This window comes from Salvelinus namaycush, chromosome 23, assembly GCF_016432855.1.
Source record: "Salvelinus namaycush isolate Seneca chromosome 23, SaNama_1.0, whole genome shotgun sequence".
Taxonomy (NCBI): domain Eukaryota; kingdom Metazoa; phylum Chordata; class Actinopteri; order Salmoniformes; family Salmonidae; genus Salvelinus; species Salvelinus namaycush.
This window is the reverse complement of record NC_052329.1, coordinates 32,720,843-32,741,556: the sequence shown is the minus strand read 5'-3', so window position 1 is coordinate 32,741,556 and position 20,714 is coordinate 32,720,843. Positions and strand designations below refer to the sequence as shown.

The following is a 20,714-nucleotide window of genomic DNA, read 5'->3' as shown; positions in this document are numbered from 1 at the left end:
GAGCAGCCTTAAGGTAATTAAGACAGTATTGTGCTCATTGGAGGAAGTATGCCCAGTCTTCATGTGTCCCCTGAATACAGTACAAAGAAGTCAAGGCAATCACAGAAGGCAGCAAACAGGTGCATCAAGTGTCTATCAATACATCTTTCAGTGTTTAAAGTAGTGGATCGATAATAGTATAAAAGTCCTCAGCATCATGTTACAGGCTTATCTTACTGCTATTACAGTATGAGGTCTGGAAGCATTGTGGCTACTACACTCATTCAGACATAATTACATTAACAAGGCGTGTCCGTTTTTCATCTGAGACATCACTGAAGTCCCAGCGAGCCAAGAAGACAAGACAATGAGATAAGCGTATCCTCAATTCAGTTACTGAAGTAGTTAGTCCAAACGTTGAACAATTTAGACACATTTTGAAACTGCCAGATATGAATGAGAGAATCTGTAAAGAAAGCCGTTACCGGTTTTGTTCTTCTTATGCAGCACAGCATACTTGTAATATCCTTTCTCTCTTTTCCCTTCTTTCCTTTTTGCCTTACACTTCTCTCTCACTCCCTCGCTCTCACGCTCTTGCACACGCTCACTGGCTGTATCAACAGCTGAGTCGCCTAATGCTTTTACTCATCACAATTTGCACACACACTCACTGTCTGCCTGCTCGCGCCTCTCTCTGACTTGCTGGCTAACAATGACTACAAGCCCACCCTTTAAAAACCCTCCTTCCCCTCCCTCTCTTCATGCTGACACCCCCTCCTTCTCGCTCTGTGATGAACCTATCCCCCTTTTCTCCCTCCCCCTCTCTCCTCCACAGGCGACCGGCATGCAGCCTTGCACTAGCGAGAGCTACAACCCCACCCTATACACGGCTCCTAGTATGAATGATTGAATACATCCAATCTGTCAACAGACAATTACCATTCTTTTGCTTTTTCTCCCTTTTTTGAGTCCCTCCTTACACTGGGACGGTGGTGCTATTGAATAGCTTTTATAGTAAAGAGGAGATTTTCCTGCTTAAATCCCACTCAGTCAGTGCTGTTAGTAAAGATCAATAAATAAACCAAGCTCCAGTCTAAATTACCTATGCCAATTCCCTGTTCTGGCAGAGACACCTGCATGTTGCTGCCAATGAGGATGTGTGAAACAGAGTGCTAATGCTTACACACGTCAATGTCTCTTCAGTGCTCTGTTCACATGGAAACAGTACCAGCTCTCACAGTGCTGTGGCCATGGAGGAGAGGAGGAAGGCCGGGTGTGGCAGGAGCCAGGCTCCATTCCCTCCTCTCTGCCCAAATTTGCGCAGAATCTGTTGTGATGACCAGGCACAATGCACGCTGTGGTGAGAGCCCCCACACCCTCTTTGACCAGAGAGAGAGGGGGGAGCAGATTCCAGACACACGAAGACAGGATCCAGGGGGCTCTGCTCTGTCCTCACATGTGCTTCAGGATTATGCCACATCCCCTCCTCACAGGGAAATCATTACAATATTCTACTGAATGTCCATCCACCACTTTGGCCTGCATGCCAGCCAGCCAGCCAGCCACTCCAATCTATTATTAGTATTTGGACTGAATCAATCAATCAATCAAATGTATTTATAAGGCCCTTTTTACATCAGCAGATATCACAAAGTGCTGTACAGAAACCCAGCCTAAAACCCCAAACAGCAAGCAATGCAGATGTAGAAGCATGGTGGCTAGGAAAAACTTTATAGAAAGTCAGGAACCTAGGAAGAAACCTAGAGAGGAACCAGGCTCTGAGGGGTGGCCAGTCCTCTTCTGGCTGTGCCGGGTGGAGATTATAAGAGTACATGGCCATCAAGGCCAGATTGTTCTTCAAGATGTTCAAACTGTAATATTACAGTTACACTCAATATCATAAACCCAGTGGTCCTTCTAGATGTATATGAAATCACTGAATCCAACACAAATGTGTTGCCACGGTAGTTCAAACGAGGTAGAAATAACAATTATTTCACCTTATTGTATAATTTAGGAGGAAACGACAAAATCAATTGGACTGAGAAAATTTATCTGACAAGCTATTTATTGAAATGCTATTGGTTATTATACTGAAAAATATAAAACGCAACGTGAAACAATTTCAAAGATTTTACCAAGTTACAGTTCATATAAGGAAATCAGTCAATTTAAATAAATTCACTAAGCCCTAATCTATGGATTTCACATGACTAGGCAGGGGGGCATCCATGGGTGGGCCTTGGAGGGCATAGGCCCACCAACCTGGCAGCTGTTAAACTTGCTGTTTAATCAGCTTCTTGATGTGCCACACCTGTCAGGTGGATGGATTATCTTGGCAAAGGATAAATGCTTACTAACAGGGATGTAAACAAATTCGGGCACAATATCTTTGAGAAATAAGCTTTTTGTGCATATAGAACACTTCTGGGATCGTTTATTTCAGCTCATTAAACATGGGACCAACACTTTACATGTTGCGTTTATATTTTTGTTCAGTGTAGTTCACACCAGCAACATGGATGGGGATTTCAAACATGGGTGCCCGTTTTTAAATCAGATTAGGTTTAAAGACCACCATTATTGAAAATGTGCTGTAGTTCAATTTACATGGTAAAATGGTTAGTCCAGTTACCAACGGACAAGAACATTTATGTATTTTATTAAGCAGAATTATAATACATTTTGCACATGCATGCATTCAACAACATTCACTACACTGTACATCCCAATTCTAACATGTAAATCAAATCCTGTAAATTCATTCAACCTCAGAATGTGAGGTCATAATATGTCCACTCCTGAATATAGTAATACCAACGGGTTCAAATGTAACACTAACTCTAAAGACATGTTTAAAATAATCTTAATGGACCTCAATGAAGCAGATGTAACCACAGGTAAAGATGAACTACAATTCTAGCAATAGATTCCATGAAGACCGATACTTAAAAAAAACATTCATAATAGCTGTACAAATACAATGATTCAACATTTCCAAAGTTATAAAGCAGACAATAACTTAATATATGCATCTCCTTCATAATAAGAAAATCCATCCAGAAATGTTTAGAGTATAGTGCTAAACGTATGTGTGTGTGTGTGTGTGTGTGTGTGTGTGTGTGTGTGTGTGTGTGTCTGGCACAGGATTCACATTTATCCCACCAGCGGAATCAGCTGTGGACAAGCCATGAGAAAAGGGTGAGAGACTGCCCCTTCCACAGAGCCAAGTCCAGGAATCTTGGCATTTTTAACAGTGTGAGTGAGAATTCCTGTTCTGCTGTTCTTACAGACCACCGCCACCAGGGATCTCTAGCACTGAGACTCGACCATGGTCTCTCCCTGAGCCGGAGGCCTCTCTTTGTGGACGTAGTAATCCTCATAGTCGGAATCCTAGAGACAGGAAGTGGGGTAACAGATAAATATTTAATCGACATCTCAAATTGTCAGACATAAACTACATTTAGAGTATGCTATAATGGCGCAGGAGGAGATGGCTGCCGTTTTACGGTCCCCTAACCAATTGTGCTATTGTGTGGTTTTTTTGCGTTATTTGTAACTTATTTTGTACATAATGTTTCTGCCACCGTCTCCTATGACCAAAAATAGATTCTAGATATCAGGAGAGCGATTACTCACCCCGTACTGGAACAATACTTTTTTTTCTGTAACGAGTCGGACGCAAATAATTTACTCCAGACAAGGCCCTCATCCCCATTATTCGCAGGAGAAAGAGACTGAGATATCAGGGACATAGGCCTGGGTGCCTTCTAAGGATCCGACAGCGAGTGGGTAATCTGCCTTTACCATCGAACCTATTACCCAACGTACAATCACTGGATAATAAAATAGATGAACTACGAGCACGTACTGTGCCTTGCAAAAGTATTCATCCCCCTTGACGTTTTTTCCTATTTTGTTGCATTACAACCTGTAATTTAAATTGATTTTTATTTGGATTTCATGTAATGGACTACACAAAATAGTCCAAATTGGTGAAGTGAAATGAAGGGGAAAAAAACGAATGGAAAAGTGGTGCGTGCATATGTATTCACCCTTTTGCTATGAAGCCCCTAAAAAAGATCTGGTGCAACCAATTACCTTCAGAAGTCACATAATTAGTTAAATAAAGTCCACATGTGTGCAATCTACGTGTCACATGATCTCAGTATATATACACACCTGTTCTGAAAGGCCACAGAGTCTGCAACACCACTAAGCGGCACCATGAAAACCAAGGAGCTCGCCAAACAGGTCAGGGACAAAGTTGTGGAGAAGTACAGATCAGGGTTGGGTTATTAAAAAAATATCTGAAACTTTTAACATCCCACGGAGCACAATTAAATCCATTATTAAAAAATGGAAAGAATATGGCACCACAACAAACCTGCCAAGAGAGGGCCGCCCACCAAAACTCAGACCAGGCAAGGAGGGCATTTATCAGAGAGGCAACAAAGAGACCAAAGATAACCCTGAAGGAGCTGCAAAGCTCCACAGCGGAGATTGGAGTATCTGTCCATAGGACCACTTTAAGCCGTACACTCCACAGAACTGGGCTTTACAGAAGAGTGGCCAGAACAAAGTCACTGCTTAAAGAAAAAAATAATCAAACACGTTTGGTGTTCGCCAAAAGGCATGTGGAAGACTCCCCAAACATATGGAAGAAGGTACGCTGGTCAGATGAGACTAAAATTGAGCTTTTTGGCCATCAAGGAAAACTCTATGTCTGGCGCAAACCCAACACCTCTCATCACCCGAAAAACACCATCCCGACAGTGAAGCATGGTGGTGGCAGCATCATGCTGTGGGGATGTTTTTCCATAATCCTTTCCTCCTGATTCAGGAGCAGGAAGCACCAGTGACTCGGTCAGTAAAAAAAAGCGGTCAGATGAAGCAGATGCTAAGCTACAGGACTGTTTTGCTAGCACAGACTGGAGTATGTTCCGGTATTCTTCCGATGGCTTTGAGGAGTACACCACATCAGTCACTGGCTTCATCAATAAGTGCATCGATCACGTCGTCCCTGCAGTGACTGTACGTGCATATCCCAACCAGAAGCCATGGATTACAGGCAACATCCGCACTGAGCTAAAGGGTAGAGCTGCCGATTTCAAGGAGCGGGACTCTAACCCAGATGCTTATAAGAACTCCCACTATGCCCTCTGACAAACCATCAAAACAGGCAAAGTGTCAATACAGGACTAAGATTGAATTGTACTACACTGGCTCCGATGCTCGTCGGATGTGGCAGGGCTTGCAAACTATTACAGACTACAAAGGGAAGCCCTGCCGCGAGCTGCCCAGTGACACGAGCCTACCCGACGAGATAAATGACTTCTATGCTTGCTTCGAGGCAAGTAACACTGAAACATGCATGAGATCATCATCTGTTCCGGACGACTGTGTGATCACGCTCTCCGTAGCAGATATGAGTAAGACCTTTAAATAGGTCAACATTCACAAGGCCGCAGTACCAGACGGATTACCAGGATGTGTACTCTGAGCATACGCTGACCAACTGGCAAGTGCCTTCACTGACATTTTCAACCTGTCCCTGACTGAGTCTGTAATACCAACATGTTTCAAGCAGGCCACCATAGTCCCTGTGCCCAAGAACACGAAGGTAACCTGCCTAAATGACTACTGACCCGTAGCACTAATGTCTGTAAGACGAAGTGCTTTGAAAGGCTGGTCATGGCTCACATCAACACCATTATCCCAGAAACCCTAGACCCACTTCAATTTGCATACCGCCCCAATAGATCCACAGATGATGCAATCTCTATTGCACTCCACACTGCCCTTTCTCACCTGGACAAAAGGAACACCTATGTGCGAATGCTATTCATTGACTACAGTTCAGCATTCAACACCATAGTGCTCATCACTACGCTAAGGACCCTGGGACTAAACACCTCCCTCTGCAACTGGATCCTGGACTTCCTGACCGGCCGCCCCCAGGTGGTAAGGGTAGGTAACAACACAGCCGCCACACTGATCCTCAACACGGGGGCCTCTCAAGGGTGAATGCTCAGTCCCCTCCTGTACTCCCTGTTCACTCATTACTGCATGGCCAGGCACGACTCGAACACCATCATTCAGTTTGCCGATGACACAACAGTGTGGACACCAATAGGATGTCTCATCGTTGTCGGTGATCAGGCCTGATCAGTTGCCTGATCACCGACAATGATAAGACATCCTATAGGGAGGAGGTCAGAGACCTGGCCGTGTGGTGCCAGGACAACAACCTATCCTTCAACATGATCAAGACAAAGGAGATGATTGTGGACTACAGGAAAAGGAGGACTGAGCACGCCCTCATTCTCATCGACATGGCTGTCGTGGAGCAGGTTGAGAGCTTCAAGTTCCTTGGTGTCCACATCACCAACAAACTATCATCATCCAAGCACACCAAGACAGTCGTGAAGAGGGCACGACAATGCCTATTCTCCCTCAGGAAACTGAAAAGATTTGGCATGGGTCCTCAGATCCTCAAAAATTATATTGCTGCACCTTTCGAGAGTATCCTGACTGGTTGCTTCACTGCCTGGTATGGCAAGTGCTCGGAAACCGACCGCCAGGCACTACAGAGGGTAGTGCGTACGGCCCAGTACATCACCGGGGCCAAGCTTCCTGCCATCCAGGACCTCTATACCAAGCGGTGTCTGTCAAAGACTCCAGCCACCCTAATCATAGACTGTTATCTCTGCTACCTCATGGCAAGCGGTACCGGAGCGCAAAGTCAAGGTCCAAAAGACTTCTTAACAGCTTCTTCCCCCTAGCAATAAGACTCCTGAACAGCTAATCAAATGGCTACCCAGACTATTTGCATTACCCCCCTCTTTTACACTGCTGCTACTCTCTGATTATTATCTATGCATAGTCACTTTAACTCTACCTACATGCACATATTACCTCAATTACCTTGACTAACTGGTGCCCCCGCACATTGACTATGTACCGAAATGCTTACTAACAGGGATGTAAACGAATTCGGGCACAATATTTTTGAGAAATAAGCTTTTTGTGCATATGGAACACTTCTGGGATCGTTTATTTCAGCTCATTAAACATGGGACCAACACTTTACATGTTGCGTTTATATTTTTGTTCAGTGTAGTTCACACCAGCAACATGGATGGGGATTTCAAACAACATGGGTGCCCGTTTTTAAGTCAGATTAGGTTTAAAGACCACCATTATTGAAAATGTGCTGTAGTTCAACTTACATGGTAACTGGACTAACCATTTTACCAACGGACAAGAACATATACCCCATGTATATAGCCTCGCTATTGTTATTTTACTGCTGCTCTTTAATTATTTGTTACTGTTCTTTTTTACTTAACACTTATTTTTTCTTAAAACTGCATTGTTAGTTAATTAAGGGCTTGTAAGTAAGCATTTCACTGTAAGTTCTACACCTGTTAAATTCGGCGCATGTGACCAAAACAATTTGATTTGAAATTGATCGGGCGAGACATGTGCCCCTAACTAATTCATAAGCAAAAAGAAACATGCCATACCAGAAAATATATGTGGCAGCATGTCGTGTTTTTCTCCTTGCTGTGGATCTGCTTGAAGCCAGGCTCCTCTCTGTCAAAAAGATGGTAGTGTTCAAATTGGTCAAATCACAAAACAGTCAGCAGTAGCAATTTGCTATACGGGCTCAAGGTCGTTTCTCAATTGATCTTTCCTTGATTCCTCGCATCATCTCTGCTCGGCTTCTTTTCAATCGTATTGGAGGAGAAGGTCCACTGTCCCTCCCCTCGGACCCTCTTCCCCAATGCATTTTGAGAAGGAGGCGAGGAGAGAGGACGACAGGAATCAAGGAAAGATTCATTGAGAAAAAGCCATAGTGTCCACTCAGCAAGTCAGCGATGGGGGCTCTCTTTACCAAAACCATATCACTTCTTTAAAGCCATATGTCCAGGAGGCCCTGAAGAACTGGTGCACTGATTGAGGAGTAAATCTACTCACCCAGGTGTGACCTCAATAGGGGAGTGGTAGCCCTGGGCCTGGCTCTTGTCCCTCAGAGGGCAGCACATGCGACCCAGCAGAGCCAGCGTGATGATGGCGGAAGGAAGCAGGATGAAGGCTAAAAGCACCGCCACGTCCGAGAAGTGAACCGCGAGCACTGTGGAGAGGAGAGGGTTCATCATAACCACATACACACTCAGTGTCAGCGCAAAGTGGAGACGGTAAAGATTCCTTAATCTCTTTAGTTACGAGATCCGCCTTGTACCTATGATCGCAGCACAGCCGTACTAAAAAGGTAGTTAGCATGCCTTCGTGTGCAATTGCTTTAATAAACCCGTAAAATAAATCTGCATCCTGTCCTCAAAAGCTTCTAAAAGATGGATTGTTTTAGCTTTGTGAAAAATGTGACTATGTGTAGCGCACACGTACTGAAATCTATAAGTATTCGAAAAGGCATCATATAAATGTGACCGACCATACCAGCATTGAACACGAGGTAGGTTTTACTGCACAATGAGTCGTAAATCTCCCCAGTGCCACAATTCCCACACAGTCATGTTCTACACGTCATCATTCCTAAGGTCAACAGGGTGAACCCACAATCATCTTTACTAACAAATCTTAAACTCCTGCCTCTCAATTACGGGACAAATTCTGACTTGAGACGCACACAAATGTTCTTACTGGGACATTTTCTCAATAGTCCTATTGACATCAGTGCATGATTCACATGCACCCATCTCAAGTTAGAATTTGGCCCTAAATATACATTTCTCTGAGGAATTGCCTCACCTTCGGGCGTCACGGTGAGGACGGTCTGTGAGGTGGGGAATCCGTGGACGTCGGGGGGGTTCCTGACGGAGCAGGTGTAGGTGCCGTTGTCGCTGAGGGAGGCGTTGAGGAGCTGGATGGAGGCCTCGCCCCGGGCCGGGCTACCCAGCCACTTCACTCGCCCGTTAAACTGGCCGTCCAGCGGAGGGAACACCAGAGAGGAGAAGTGAAAGAACTGGGGAACAAAGAGGAGAGATTGTGATGACTCTGGGCATAGGGTTAGGACAGTGTTACTCAGACCGTGGCAACAACAGAGCCACTTTACAAGACACAGACAACAGAAATACTGCATCAATCACACTAACCATGACCGCGTTTCGAAAAGTAGCAGGGGTAGAAGGCTGGGAATGGTTTCAAAAAGGGGTTTGAATAAAGTTGAAGCTAAAATAGGGCTTTACTCATCAGACGGCAACACACCGACAAATAGACAATAAGAAGTGTCAGAGCCACATTGAAGAAAACTAATTACATATAGTGAATAAGCGGCACAAGAAAATATACAGAAAAACCAACACACAGCAGGCCTGTTAACAATCAATGGTGCTTAGCAGTTATATTGTTTTATAGCTCTGTATGGGCTGGGCTCTCCAGGAGGCACTTCAGTTCAGACAGCCATAGAGCTGAGACTGCACCCAGTCAACCCAGACAGATACTTAGGCCTAACTCAGACAGGTTACAACTAGCCAAGTACCTCTGAAACATTCAGAGCCAGACCCAGATTAAAGCTAGACCTGGACTAAAACTCACTTTCAATGTAGAATCATCATTGAATGATTTTCAATCCAGGACTAATTTGGGTCCGGGAAACCGTCTCTCGGGGTGCAAATGTTAGGGTCTGTGGTTCAAAGCTTTGTGGTTACCGTAACGGTAGTGACTCACCGAATAAAAACCTGGTGGATCATGGCCATCAAAATGGATATTGAATTGATTTGCTCATGACTTATACAGGACATTGATTGACTGGAGGTGTTCATTCAGTCATTCAGAGGAATTTAATCACAAGCCATCCAAGTCCTTCCTTGCTATCCGTTGCTACGGATATGTGATTTAATCGTTGGACATTTTGAGCTGCCTTTTCAACCCTGGAAATTCATTCTCATCAAGATATTGATAATTATGCAGGGAGACTGAAGCACACCACCAATTCATAGTTCAGGCATTGGCTGATAAATTATATTTCTGATTGAGTTTTCAAATACTTATTCACAGTGCCTTTTGATATACGATTGTGGCAATAAATGTGTCCGAATCCAATAATGAAATTGGATGGAAATAAATGTACTATGAGAGACAGATTCACTCTCTAGCTCTGTTGTGTTGGCTAGCCCTGTTGTGTTGGCTAGCTCTGTTGTGTTGGCTAGCTCTGTTGTGTTGGCTAGCTCTGTTGGGCTATGCGGCAAAAAGTTATACACGTTTCCTTATCCATCTATAGTTGCACAGAACAAACTTGTTCGAGTAAATAAGGAATTTAAACCAAACCCTGCTATGCTTATACAGCCGACACACACCTAGGACGAAGAGTTTGTGTTAGTGACATAACAGCCCACACTATCTGCTGACACTGACACAGCAGTAGGCCTGACTACTACATCTTAATGACTAAACCAACAGCTCCTATCACCTCATCAAGGGAGCCGCAGCACATTAGCGCTGAGTGCTCCTATAGGATATGATACGCCAACAACTACATAGTGTATACATTATCGGCCCTCCAAATGGAATTAAAAATGTACGCGGTCAGCTGCTAAGAGTATCGACAAGGAAATTGGATCTAGGGGAGCTTTGGTGTCGGAGACCTGACCGCAACTTAACATACATTTACCACATCACCAAGATGTAGAAGAGTGATCCTGATTCCTGCCCCTAACTGCCTGGGGTCTCTGAGTCATATTTCCAGGGGTTAAGTGTACCATAGAAATAGAATTACTCTAACGGGCATCACAATTCAAGTCAATGTATTGGGATGGGAGGGCCGGCGGCAGCCATATTGAGTGTACCCATGCCAGGGCGTAAAAGCACAGTAATTCTTCATTCAATGTGCGCTTTATTATCAATCAACTCAATATACTGATTCATGGGTACTTACTGCCTGCGGAGGGCCTCCGGTCTGGGGCCTGTAGGACCAGTCCACTGACATACGGCTGGTGGCTCGGCTGGTAGAGGTGAAAGTGCAAGTCAGGGTGACGGCATCACCCCTCACAGAATGGACCTCCGCAGGGGAGCTCACTGTTATGCCTGACACAGGGCACAGCACTGAGGGAGACAGCAGGGCAGGAAGGGCGAGGTGGTCAGATGAGGAAGACAGATTCAGGAGGAGGAAGGGCAGACAATTGTACAGAATTTTGAGTGAAATCCAGTTGGGAACAAAATACATTGTGATAGTCAAAAGATTAATAATTTGGAAGAAAGGTAGTTCATATAAATAAAACAAAAATAAACAGAATAAATCTAAAGGTCTCATTTTACAATTGCATATAAATCACAATGTCAAAGGTACCCCTAAAGGCCCACATTGTTGACCCAGTACCCAGATGGCAACATTAAAACGTCTGTACACTGCCTGCCATTAATTGGAATTACACAATCTAATGCATTTTCCATGGGAGACATTGTTTCCCTGGCAACATCTGACAACAAGACTACCAGACGACTCAAGAATAGCAGTAACAGTGTCCTAGTTCTCTCTCTTTCCTTGTTATCTTTTCATTGACATTGAGAGTCTGGCATTGGCAACATACAGACATAACAACCACAAGCATTCCAAGCAATTAATCAAAATCTCAACCATTTAATAGCTGTTCTGCCTAGAACATGCCTACGAAACAAGCACTGCACACCAGTTGTATAATGTGTAGAAATTGAGGAGGAGCTGATTTTCTAACGATTTCCATAACAAGTGTATGTACAAGTGGCACATGTAAAATAGTCTACCACTTCCTGGATTGGCAAGCAAACAACAAAAGCTGTTGATCTTTCCATCAACTATCAGCAAACATGGCAATAACAACACAGCCTACAGTAGTAGTATTCCTTGTGACGAGTGTTGCCAATGCAGACATTGTGCAATGTAAAAAATATTTTTTAAAAGACAAAAGATTTAAATAATGTGTGATATATTTCAAAACAGGCACACCCCCAAAGATTCAATACTGTATTTTCCATGTGAATTCCAACCCACACAGGGAAATGCAAACGTATCATTTAACATACAGCACACTGTAGGTCTGCATGTGATTCAGAGATTCAGATTTCAACAGTACATAACAATTCTTCTGCCTTGGAGCAAGTAGATACAGTTGAAGTCAGAAGTTTATATACACTTAAGTTGGCGTCATTAAAATTAGTTTTTCAACCAGTCCAAAAATGTCTTGTTAACAAACTATAGTTTTGGCAAGTCGGTTAGGACATCTACTTTGTGCATGACACATGTAATTTTCCATCAATTCTTTACAGACAGATTAATTCACTGTATCACAATTCTAGTGGGTCAGAAGTTAACATACACTAAGTTGACTGCTCTTTTAAACAGCTTGGAAAATTCCAGAAAAAGATGTCATGGCTTTAGAAGCTTCTGATAGGATAATTATCATCATTTGAGTCAATTGGAGGTGTACCTGTGGATGTATTTCAAGGCCTACCTTAAAACTCAGTGCCTCTTTGCTTGACATCATGGGAAAATCTAAATAAATCAGCCAAAAGATTGTAGACCTCCACAAGTTTGGTTCATCCTTTGGAGCAATATCCAAACACCTGAAGGTACCACATTCATCTGTAGAAACAATAGTATCCAAGTATAAACAACATGGGACCATGCAGCCATCATACCGCTCAGGAAGGAGACGCGTTCTGTCTCCTAGAGATGAATGTACTTTGGTGCAAAAAGTGCAAATCAATCCCAGAACAACAGCAAAGGACCTTGTGAAGATGTTGGAGGAAACAGGTACCAAAGTATCTATATCCACAGTAAAACACGTCCTATATCGACATAACCTGAAAGGCCGCTCAGCAAGGAAGAAGCCACTGCTCCAAAACCCCCATAAAAAAGCCAGACTACAGTTTGCAACTGCACATGGGGACAAAGATCGTACTTTTTGGAGAAATGTCCTCTGGTCTGAAAATAGAACTGTTTGGCCATAATGACCACAGTTATGTTTGGAGGAAAAAGGGGGAGGCTTGCAAGCCGTAGAACACCATCTCAACCGTGAAACATGGGGGTGGCAGCATCATGTTGTGGAGGTGCTTTGCTGCAGGAGGGACTTGTGCACTTCACAAAATAGATGGCAACATGAGGCAGGAAAATTATGTGGATATATTGAAGCAACATCTCAAGACATCAGTCAGGAAGTTAAAGCTTGGTCGCAAATGGGTCTTCCAAATGGACAATGAGCCCAAGCATACTTCCAAAGTTGTGGCAAAATGGCTTAAGGACAACAAAGTCAAGGTATGGAGTGGCCATCACAAAGCCCTGACCTCAATCCTATACAACATTTGTGGGCAAAACTGAAAAAGTGTGTGCGAGCAAGGAGGCCTACAAACCTGACTCAGTTACACCAGCTCTGTCAGGAGGAATGGGACAGAATTCACCCAACTTATTGTGGGAAGCTTGTGGAAGGCTACTCGAAACGTTTGACCCAAATTAAACAATTTAAAGGCAATGCTACCAAATACTAATTGAGTGTATGTAAACTTCTGACCCACTGGGAATGTGATGAAAATAAATAAAAGCTGAAATAAATCATTCTCTCTATTATTCTGACATTTCACATTCTTAAATAAAGTGGTGATCCTAACTGACCTAAGACAGGGCATTTTTACTAGGATTAAATGTCATGAATTGTGAAAAACTGAGTTTAAATGTATTTGGCTAAGGTGTAGTCGGGTAACTTCCGACTAAACTGTAAGCTTTTGTACACTGTCCCCACAGAGACAAGTGAAGGTCACGTCCAAAGCAGACACTTAAAAAAAAAATAATCTATGGACACAGCGACAGTCTGAGTACTGTGATCTACATAGGGTTAATATACAGAAATCCTGCGCTATTTAAAAAGACCTCATTGTAAAGTGGACCGAAAGTGAACAAGCTAATCTCATAATCAAGGTAGCAAAAAAATATATATATATAATAAATAATAATATTTCAAGCTGAAGAGCCTTTCGAGTAGCAGATGCTTGATAGCTGTTGACATTTAAATTGTTGATGGGAAAGTTGGCAACCCATTGGCATTTATCCACATATGTCTCTAACATACAGGAAATGACTCCTACTGTCCAACCAGTAAATATCAAAATATGAATTGTTATATAAATCTGATCAATGTCAATAGACCTCACCCAAGAGTCATATTCACAGTTATAGATCATGGATGCTTTGCATTGGACGCAGGCTACTTTAAGCTCAATAACAAAACGTGTCTGAAATTGAAAACAAGGGAAAAGGTCAAAGCCATGGGTCTGATGAATTTCACATGACAGGGTACTGCATTCCTGTTGTAAGGAACATAGGCCTCGGGAGCAATTTGGTTTGTTGTGAACATGCAGTATAATTACTTGGTAGTGACTATTCACAAATGGATACATAGTAGCCTAATCAAAATGTTGTATATATTATGTTAAATGTAAAGGGAAACATGTGGCTTATTATAATAATTCTAACAATAATTCACAATGAATGAGTCTGTAGGGTAAAAACAGTAGGCCTAGACAATTATACGGGGTACAAATTCAGGATTCTATAAAACACCCACAACCCGAATGTGTTTAATTTGTTTGTAACGCAAATTCGGCGATCTGTGACATTGAAAACGAGCTCGACAAATAAGAGGGTTGTACTCACCAAAACAAACCACTAAATACAGCAACAATACAATGTTCAAACGTATACTCATATGTTGTTGCCGAAGCATTTTAGTAAAATGAGGTGGGGGTTTAGAACAATTAGAATAAATTGTAAAGTCTAGTCAAATGTTGCATTCCAGGGACTCGTCGTCCATGTTTTTGTGTAACTAATTTGCTCCGCTGTGCCTGTCCAGTGCCCACTAACTGACAAACAGGTGTTTCAGGAAGTGTGGCAGACAGACACTGCGCAGCCTGGCCAAAGAAGGAATAGGAAGCGAGACACCCCACTCGCTGTTTGTTCACCCGTTTTTTCAATGAACTAAGTAGACCAGACCCAGCTGCTATTGCATTACTGTCTATGGGAGACACACCCAGTTAAGTACACCGGAACTTGCTTTTTTTCAATGGTAAACGGCCTGAGTGAACTATCTTAATTTATTAACCACCATCGGCCTGGCATCACAGATTCTTAGTGCGTTTTTTACGTTCAACAAAACTTCTGTAGCACTGACAAGAATGAGGAGGAGGAGCTTGAGAGAGCAAAAGAAGAGTCACGTTATCTTTTGCACTTACCTGAGTAGGCCTGCATGATTTTTACGTTGGCAATGTGCTTGTCGTTATGTCTTTGTAGTAGCAACATCACCCAACTGGAAAGCATTTTTTTCACTCCCGAATGTAAATTAAACCTCTTTCAATGCCACTCATCACCTTATGTGACATTGTGTGTCTAATCCTCTTTTCTCATCAGCCAAACATCCCTCTCTGTAAACTTCTGGCTACCCTGTGGGAGCGGCCAGCTATTCCTAGAGTACAATACCCCTGTCCCAGAGCCCCAGTCTTTAACTTTGTAATTATCCTTAATGGGTGAGATATTTGTCTATCTCTTCCACAGTTTACCCCTGTGTACACGCCTACGTTAGAGAGCCCTTTGAAGTTATTTATGTCTTAATTTAACTCTGATACCATTACATCCGTAGTGAACCACTATCCATCCCGGGGGCATGCACCTCCTACACCGACAAGAGAAATACATCACAATCAGATTTCTCCATGGACAGAGTTTCAGGGATGTACTTTTAGTTGCAAATGTGAAGGACTCTGGCCTCTGGGTATTACCTGAGTGTGTTTCCAACAGTGCCACTTTGTATTTTTGTGAAGTGTATGCATCGAGAGGCCTCTGTTTGGTACAGTAGTGTGCATTTCAGCTCTACCTTCCCAGTGAAAATGAATGGACCCTCACTTCTCACTGTCTCCATGGTGGCACGGGCAACAGAGGGCTGATTCTTCAGATGTCAACATGTGGGAAACTAATAAAAGGAGTTTAGTTACAACATCCAGACCCTGCATCTGATTATCCAGGTGTACGTGAATGTGCAGTGCTTTGATGAAAAGTACATGGCCCTCCTCTCACCTTTTGGTAGAGGACATTATCTCTTCATGTGTACAGAAACCTGAGAGGTATACATACAAACATGACTGGAGCTGTCAAAATTGTCAAAGCAACGGATGGCAGACTCAATCAACATCTGTCGGAAATCGTACTGTGGACAACACACCCAGGAACATAGTGTTGACTCTCCTCTTGAAAAATGATGGAATCCTATTTTACTCATGTCTCTTCCCAGCATAATGTAGTTAGAGTGCACGCTCTCGCCAGGGGACGCTGTAAGTCGTCAGTCAAGTCTTCAGTTCAGCTGTGCTGTTACATTCCCATGGTGAAGTGTGTATTATTGCTGCTGTTGCTACCTGCCAAGCCCAGCCCAGCCCATTTGTGGCAAAGGGCATCAATAAGGTGATGTGTCACGCTGGCATGAAGGATCGGGAGACAGGCAAAGGAATGCGTAATAGTTTTTTTTATTAAGCCCAAATTATGGCGTGTCGTGTAAAGGCACAGGGGCGAAGACCAAACATGTAACAAAACACAGGGTAGAAACCCAAAACAAAAGAGCGAGGAGTACCTCGAATAAATAACACACGCGCACAATGGTTAACACACAGGAAGAGACCCGTAATCATCTGCGCAATCCACAAGGGCACGAACGCCCAAAACACACAGCACAGGTACTCACACACACCAACGGACATAGTAACAATAATCGACAGGACAATGGTAAACCAAGGACACACTTATACAATGACTAATCCCTGGCAATAGGGGCCAGGTGTGCGTAATGAACGTTCCGGAGGGATCTGTGACATAATATTTTTACAAAATACTGTCTGTGCCTGGTACAATCCATCATTGGGTGTGGAATGATCTGTGGAAGAGAATATTACTGTCTGTTTGTTTGTCTGTCTAGCTGTCCCCTCATTCATTTTAACCAAGCCGTGTTATACTAATCATGTCTTGAGTAGTTCAGTAGGTGTGAGGGAGGATTAAAGGACTCACAACACAGAGAGGTCTTAATCCCAAATCTAGGTTTACATTATTATATACTTCAACACAAATATTGACCAAAATGTCATTAAGTTTAACAGATACCATACAGTTAGATGTATCTTGTATTTGTGTAATTACATAGTAACTAGTAACTGATATGACAGCCAGAATTTGAATGGTTTTCTAACATTCCAATTCGATCATTCTTTCATTAAGCTTATCTACACTGAACAAAAATATAAAGGCAACATGTGAAGTATTGGTCCCATGTTTCATGAGCTGAAATAAAAGATCCCAGAAATTTTCCATACACAAAAGCTTATTTCTTTCACATTTTGTGTACAAATTTATTTACGTCCATGTTAGTGAGCATTTCTCCTTTTCCAAGATAATCCATCCACATGACAGGTGTGGCATATCAAGAAGCTGATTAAACAGCATGATCATTACACAGGTGCACCTTGTGCTGGGGACAATACAAGGCCCCTCTAATGTGCAGTTTTGTCACACAACACAATGCCACAGATGTCTCAAGTGTTGAGGGAGCCTGCAATTGGCATACTGACTACAGGAATATCCACCAGAGCTGTTGCCAGACAATTTAATGTCAATTTCGAGACCATAAGCTGCTTCCAACATCGTTTTAGAGAATTTGGCACTTCCAACCGGCCCCACAATCTCAGACCATGTTTATGATGTCATGTGGACGAGGGGTTTGCTGACGTCAACGTTGTGAACAGAGTGCCCCATGGTGGCGGTGGGGTTATGATATAGGCAGGCATAAGCTACTGACAACGAACACAATTACATTTTATCGATGGCAATGTGAATGCACAGAAATACCGTGACGAGATCCTTAGGCCCATTTATTTTAAGGTATCTGTGACCAACAGATGCATACAGTTGAAGTCGGAAGTTTACAGTTGGAGTCATTAAAAATAGTTTTTCAACCACTCCACAAATTTCTTGTTAACAAACTATAGTTTTGGCAAGTCGGTTAGGACATCTACTTTGTGCATGACACAATAAATTTTTCCAACAATTATTTACAGACAGATTATTTCACTGTATCACAATTCCAGTGGGTCAGAAGTTTACATACACTCAGTTGACTGTGTGTCACGAACGTCGTCGGGAGAAGGAGAAGAGGACCAAGGTGCAGCGTGGTAAGTGTTCATTTTTAATGTTATAAAATAAACTGAACACTGAAATGACAAAAACAACAAAGAGAGAGAACGAAACGAAACAGCTCTGTAAGGTATACACACAAAACAGAAAACAATCACCCACAACTCAAAGTGGGAAAACAGGATACCTAAGTATGGTTCTCAATCAGAGACAACGATTGACAGCTGCCTCTGATTGGGAACCATACCAGGCCAAACACAGAAATACAAAACCTAGAACAAAAAACATAGAATGCCCACCCCAACTCACGCCCTGACCAAACCAAAAATAGAGACATAAAAAAGAAACTAAGGTCAGAACGTGACACTGTGCATTTAAACAGCTTGGAAAATTCCAGAAAATGATGTCATGGCTTTAGAAGTTTCTGATAGGCTAGTTGACATCATTTGAGTCAATTGGAGGTGTACCTGGTGCACTTCACAAAATAGATGACATCATGAGGCAGGAAATGTATGTGGATATATTGAAGCAACATCTCAAGACATCAGTCAGGAAGTTATAGCTTGGTCGCAAATGGGTCTTCCAAATGAACAAAAGTTGTGGCAAAATGGCTTAAGGACAACAAAGTCAAGGTATTGGAGTGGCCATCACAAATCCCTGACCTCAAAATTATAGAAATTGTGGGAAGCTTGTGGAAGGCTACTCGAAACGTTTGACCCAAATTAAACAATTTAAAGGCAATGCTACCAAATACTAATTAAGTGTATGTAAACTTCTGTCCCACTGGGAATGTGATGAAAGAAATAAAAGCTGAAATAAATAATTCTCTCTACTATTATTCTGACATTTCACATTCTTAAAATAAAGTGGTGATCCTAACTGATCTAAGACAGGGAATTTTTACTAAGATTAAATGTCAGGAATTGTGAAAACCTGAGTTTAAATGTATTTGGCTAAGGTGTATGTAAACTTCTGACTTCAACTGTATCTGTATTCCCAGTCATGTGAAATCCATAGATTAGGGCCTAATGAATTTATTTCGATTTCCTCATATGTACTGTATCTCAGTAAAATCTTTGAAATTGTTGCATGTTGCGTTTATATTTTTGTTCAGTATAGTTGCTATGTTTATCTGAGTAATACCATTTTTGAGATACCAAAGTAGTTACTCAGTTACTACAAGCCTTAAAGACAACTAAATTGTTACCCAAACAATGTATTGGTTGAAATCACCAATATATTGGTTAAGATGCCAATGTATTGGTTGAGATAATAATAATCGTCGTAACAGAAAATTGCAGGAATCATATCATGACATTGAATCAATTCTTCATAATCATTGAATAGTCTTTTGACCCAAGATCACATTTTTTCTCCAAGACTTTTTGAGGAGAAAACCTGTTTATTCCCAACCTCCAGAGATGATTAAGTGATGAAATCAGGAGTGAACGTAGCGTTGAGTGGATAATCACCTGGAGCCTGGTGATACTGGAGAGCCCAGATTACACCAGTGTTGCCTTTCATTCAACAGAGCTGCCATTCTTAACTACAGAATGCAACAACAGATCCAATTATCTTGGATCATTAGAATCCCTTCTAGGGTATTATCCCCCGAGTCTGTCGCTCCCTCCCTCCCTCCCTCCCTCCCTCCCTCCCTCCCTCCCTCCCTCCTCTGTCCCTTCTCTCCGTGCTCTGTCAGTCAGTAACCAAAGCCGCACCAGAGGGGATAGACTTTGATCAATACACACACACACTCTCCGACATTCACATGCAAACACTCTCATCCTACAAGCACACACACGAACGCAATTCACAGATGCATGGGCAAGCATACTTCGTGATTACAGCTCAAACAATGCATTGCACTAGGGCAACAGTTACAGCTAAGGACACATCCATAGCATACACACATCAGTTGATAGACCACTAGAGACAACAAGTGATAGATAACGATGCATTCCTGATGAGATAATATGTACATGCTATTTGTCTATCTACTATGTATGTGATGTCAGCAATCATTAATTTAACAGCTATAGTTGCCAAAGTTCAAATTTCAGCAGAGACACATCATCACGCTTCAAGACCAGCAATAATTCAGTAAAAGGTCATTTTATTATAGAAACAGTAACATTAACTTGGATTTTTTTTAAACAGGATAAAATACTTCTTGCATGTTTAAAATTCAGAGACATAAAAAAACAATTTCTCAGTTTTACAAAACAAAACAAATATATATAAAAAAGTGGTACAGTAAAAGATAATAAATAAAAAAGTCTCAAGGACATTTTTGGAATCTAAGGGTTTTCAGATCTGACTGCATGTGACTCTTTTCAACTCCCATGCACCCCGGCGAGCACTGATGACATCTCATCTTAGTTCTAAGACTGTAATATAAGACCATTTGAAGATTCTTTCTGTCGACGATTGGACCATGGGTATTTGCCACTCAGTTTCACTGACTGTGAAGGCAGTACAGTAGATACCTAAGATGCTGGTAGGTTTAAAAAAAAGTTACTCTCCTTGCTCTAATACTCTTTTCACATTACTAAGTCAAACCGAACCGAACCGCCCAGCT

The 20,714-nt window shown here is 42.3% G+C and overlaps 1 protein-coding gene across 1 annotated transcript; it reads right to left on the bottom strand.

Annotated features, from left to right (window-relative positions):
* Positions 1-2,625: 2,625 nt before the first annotated feature.
* LOC120018340 (myelin protein zero-like protein 3) lies at positions 2,626-14,842 on the bottom strand. The gene is made up of 6 exons (XM_038961481.1): positions 14,627-14,842; positions 10,880-11,046; positions 8,755-8,968; positions 7,963-8,119; positions 7,509-7,578; positions 2,626-3,372 (listed from the first exon to the last, which is right to left on the bottom strand). The coding sequence occupies exons 1-6, from the start codon at positions 14,694-14,696 to the stop codon at positions 3,292-3,294; spliced, it is 759 nt and encodes a 252-aa protein (XP_038817409.1). The 5' UTR covers positions 14,697-14,842; the 3' UTR covers positions 2,626-3,291.
* Positions 14,843-20,714: the final 5,872 nt, after the last annotated feature.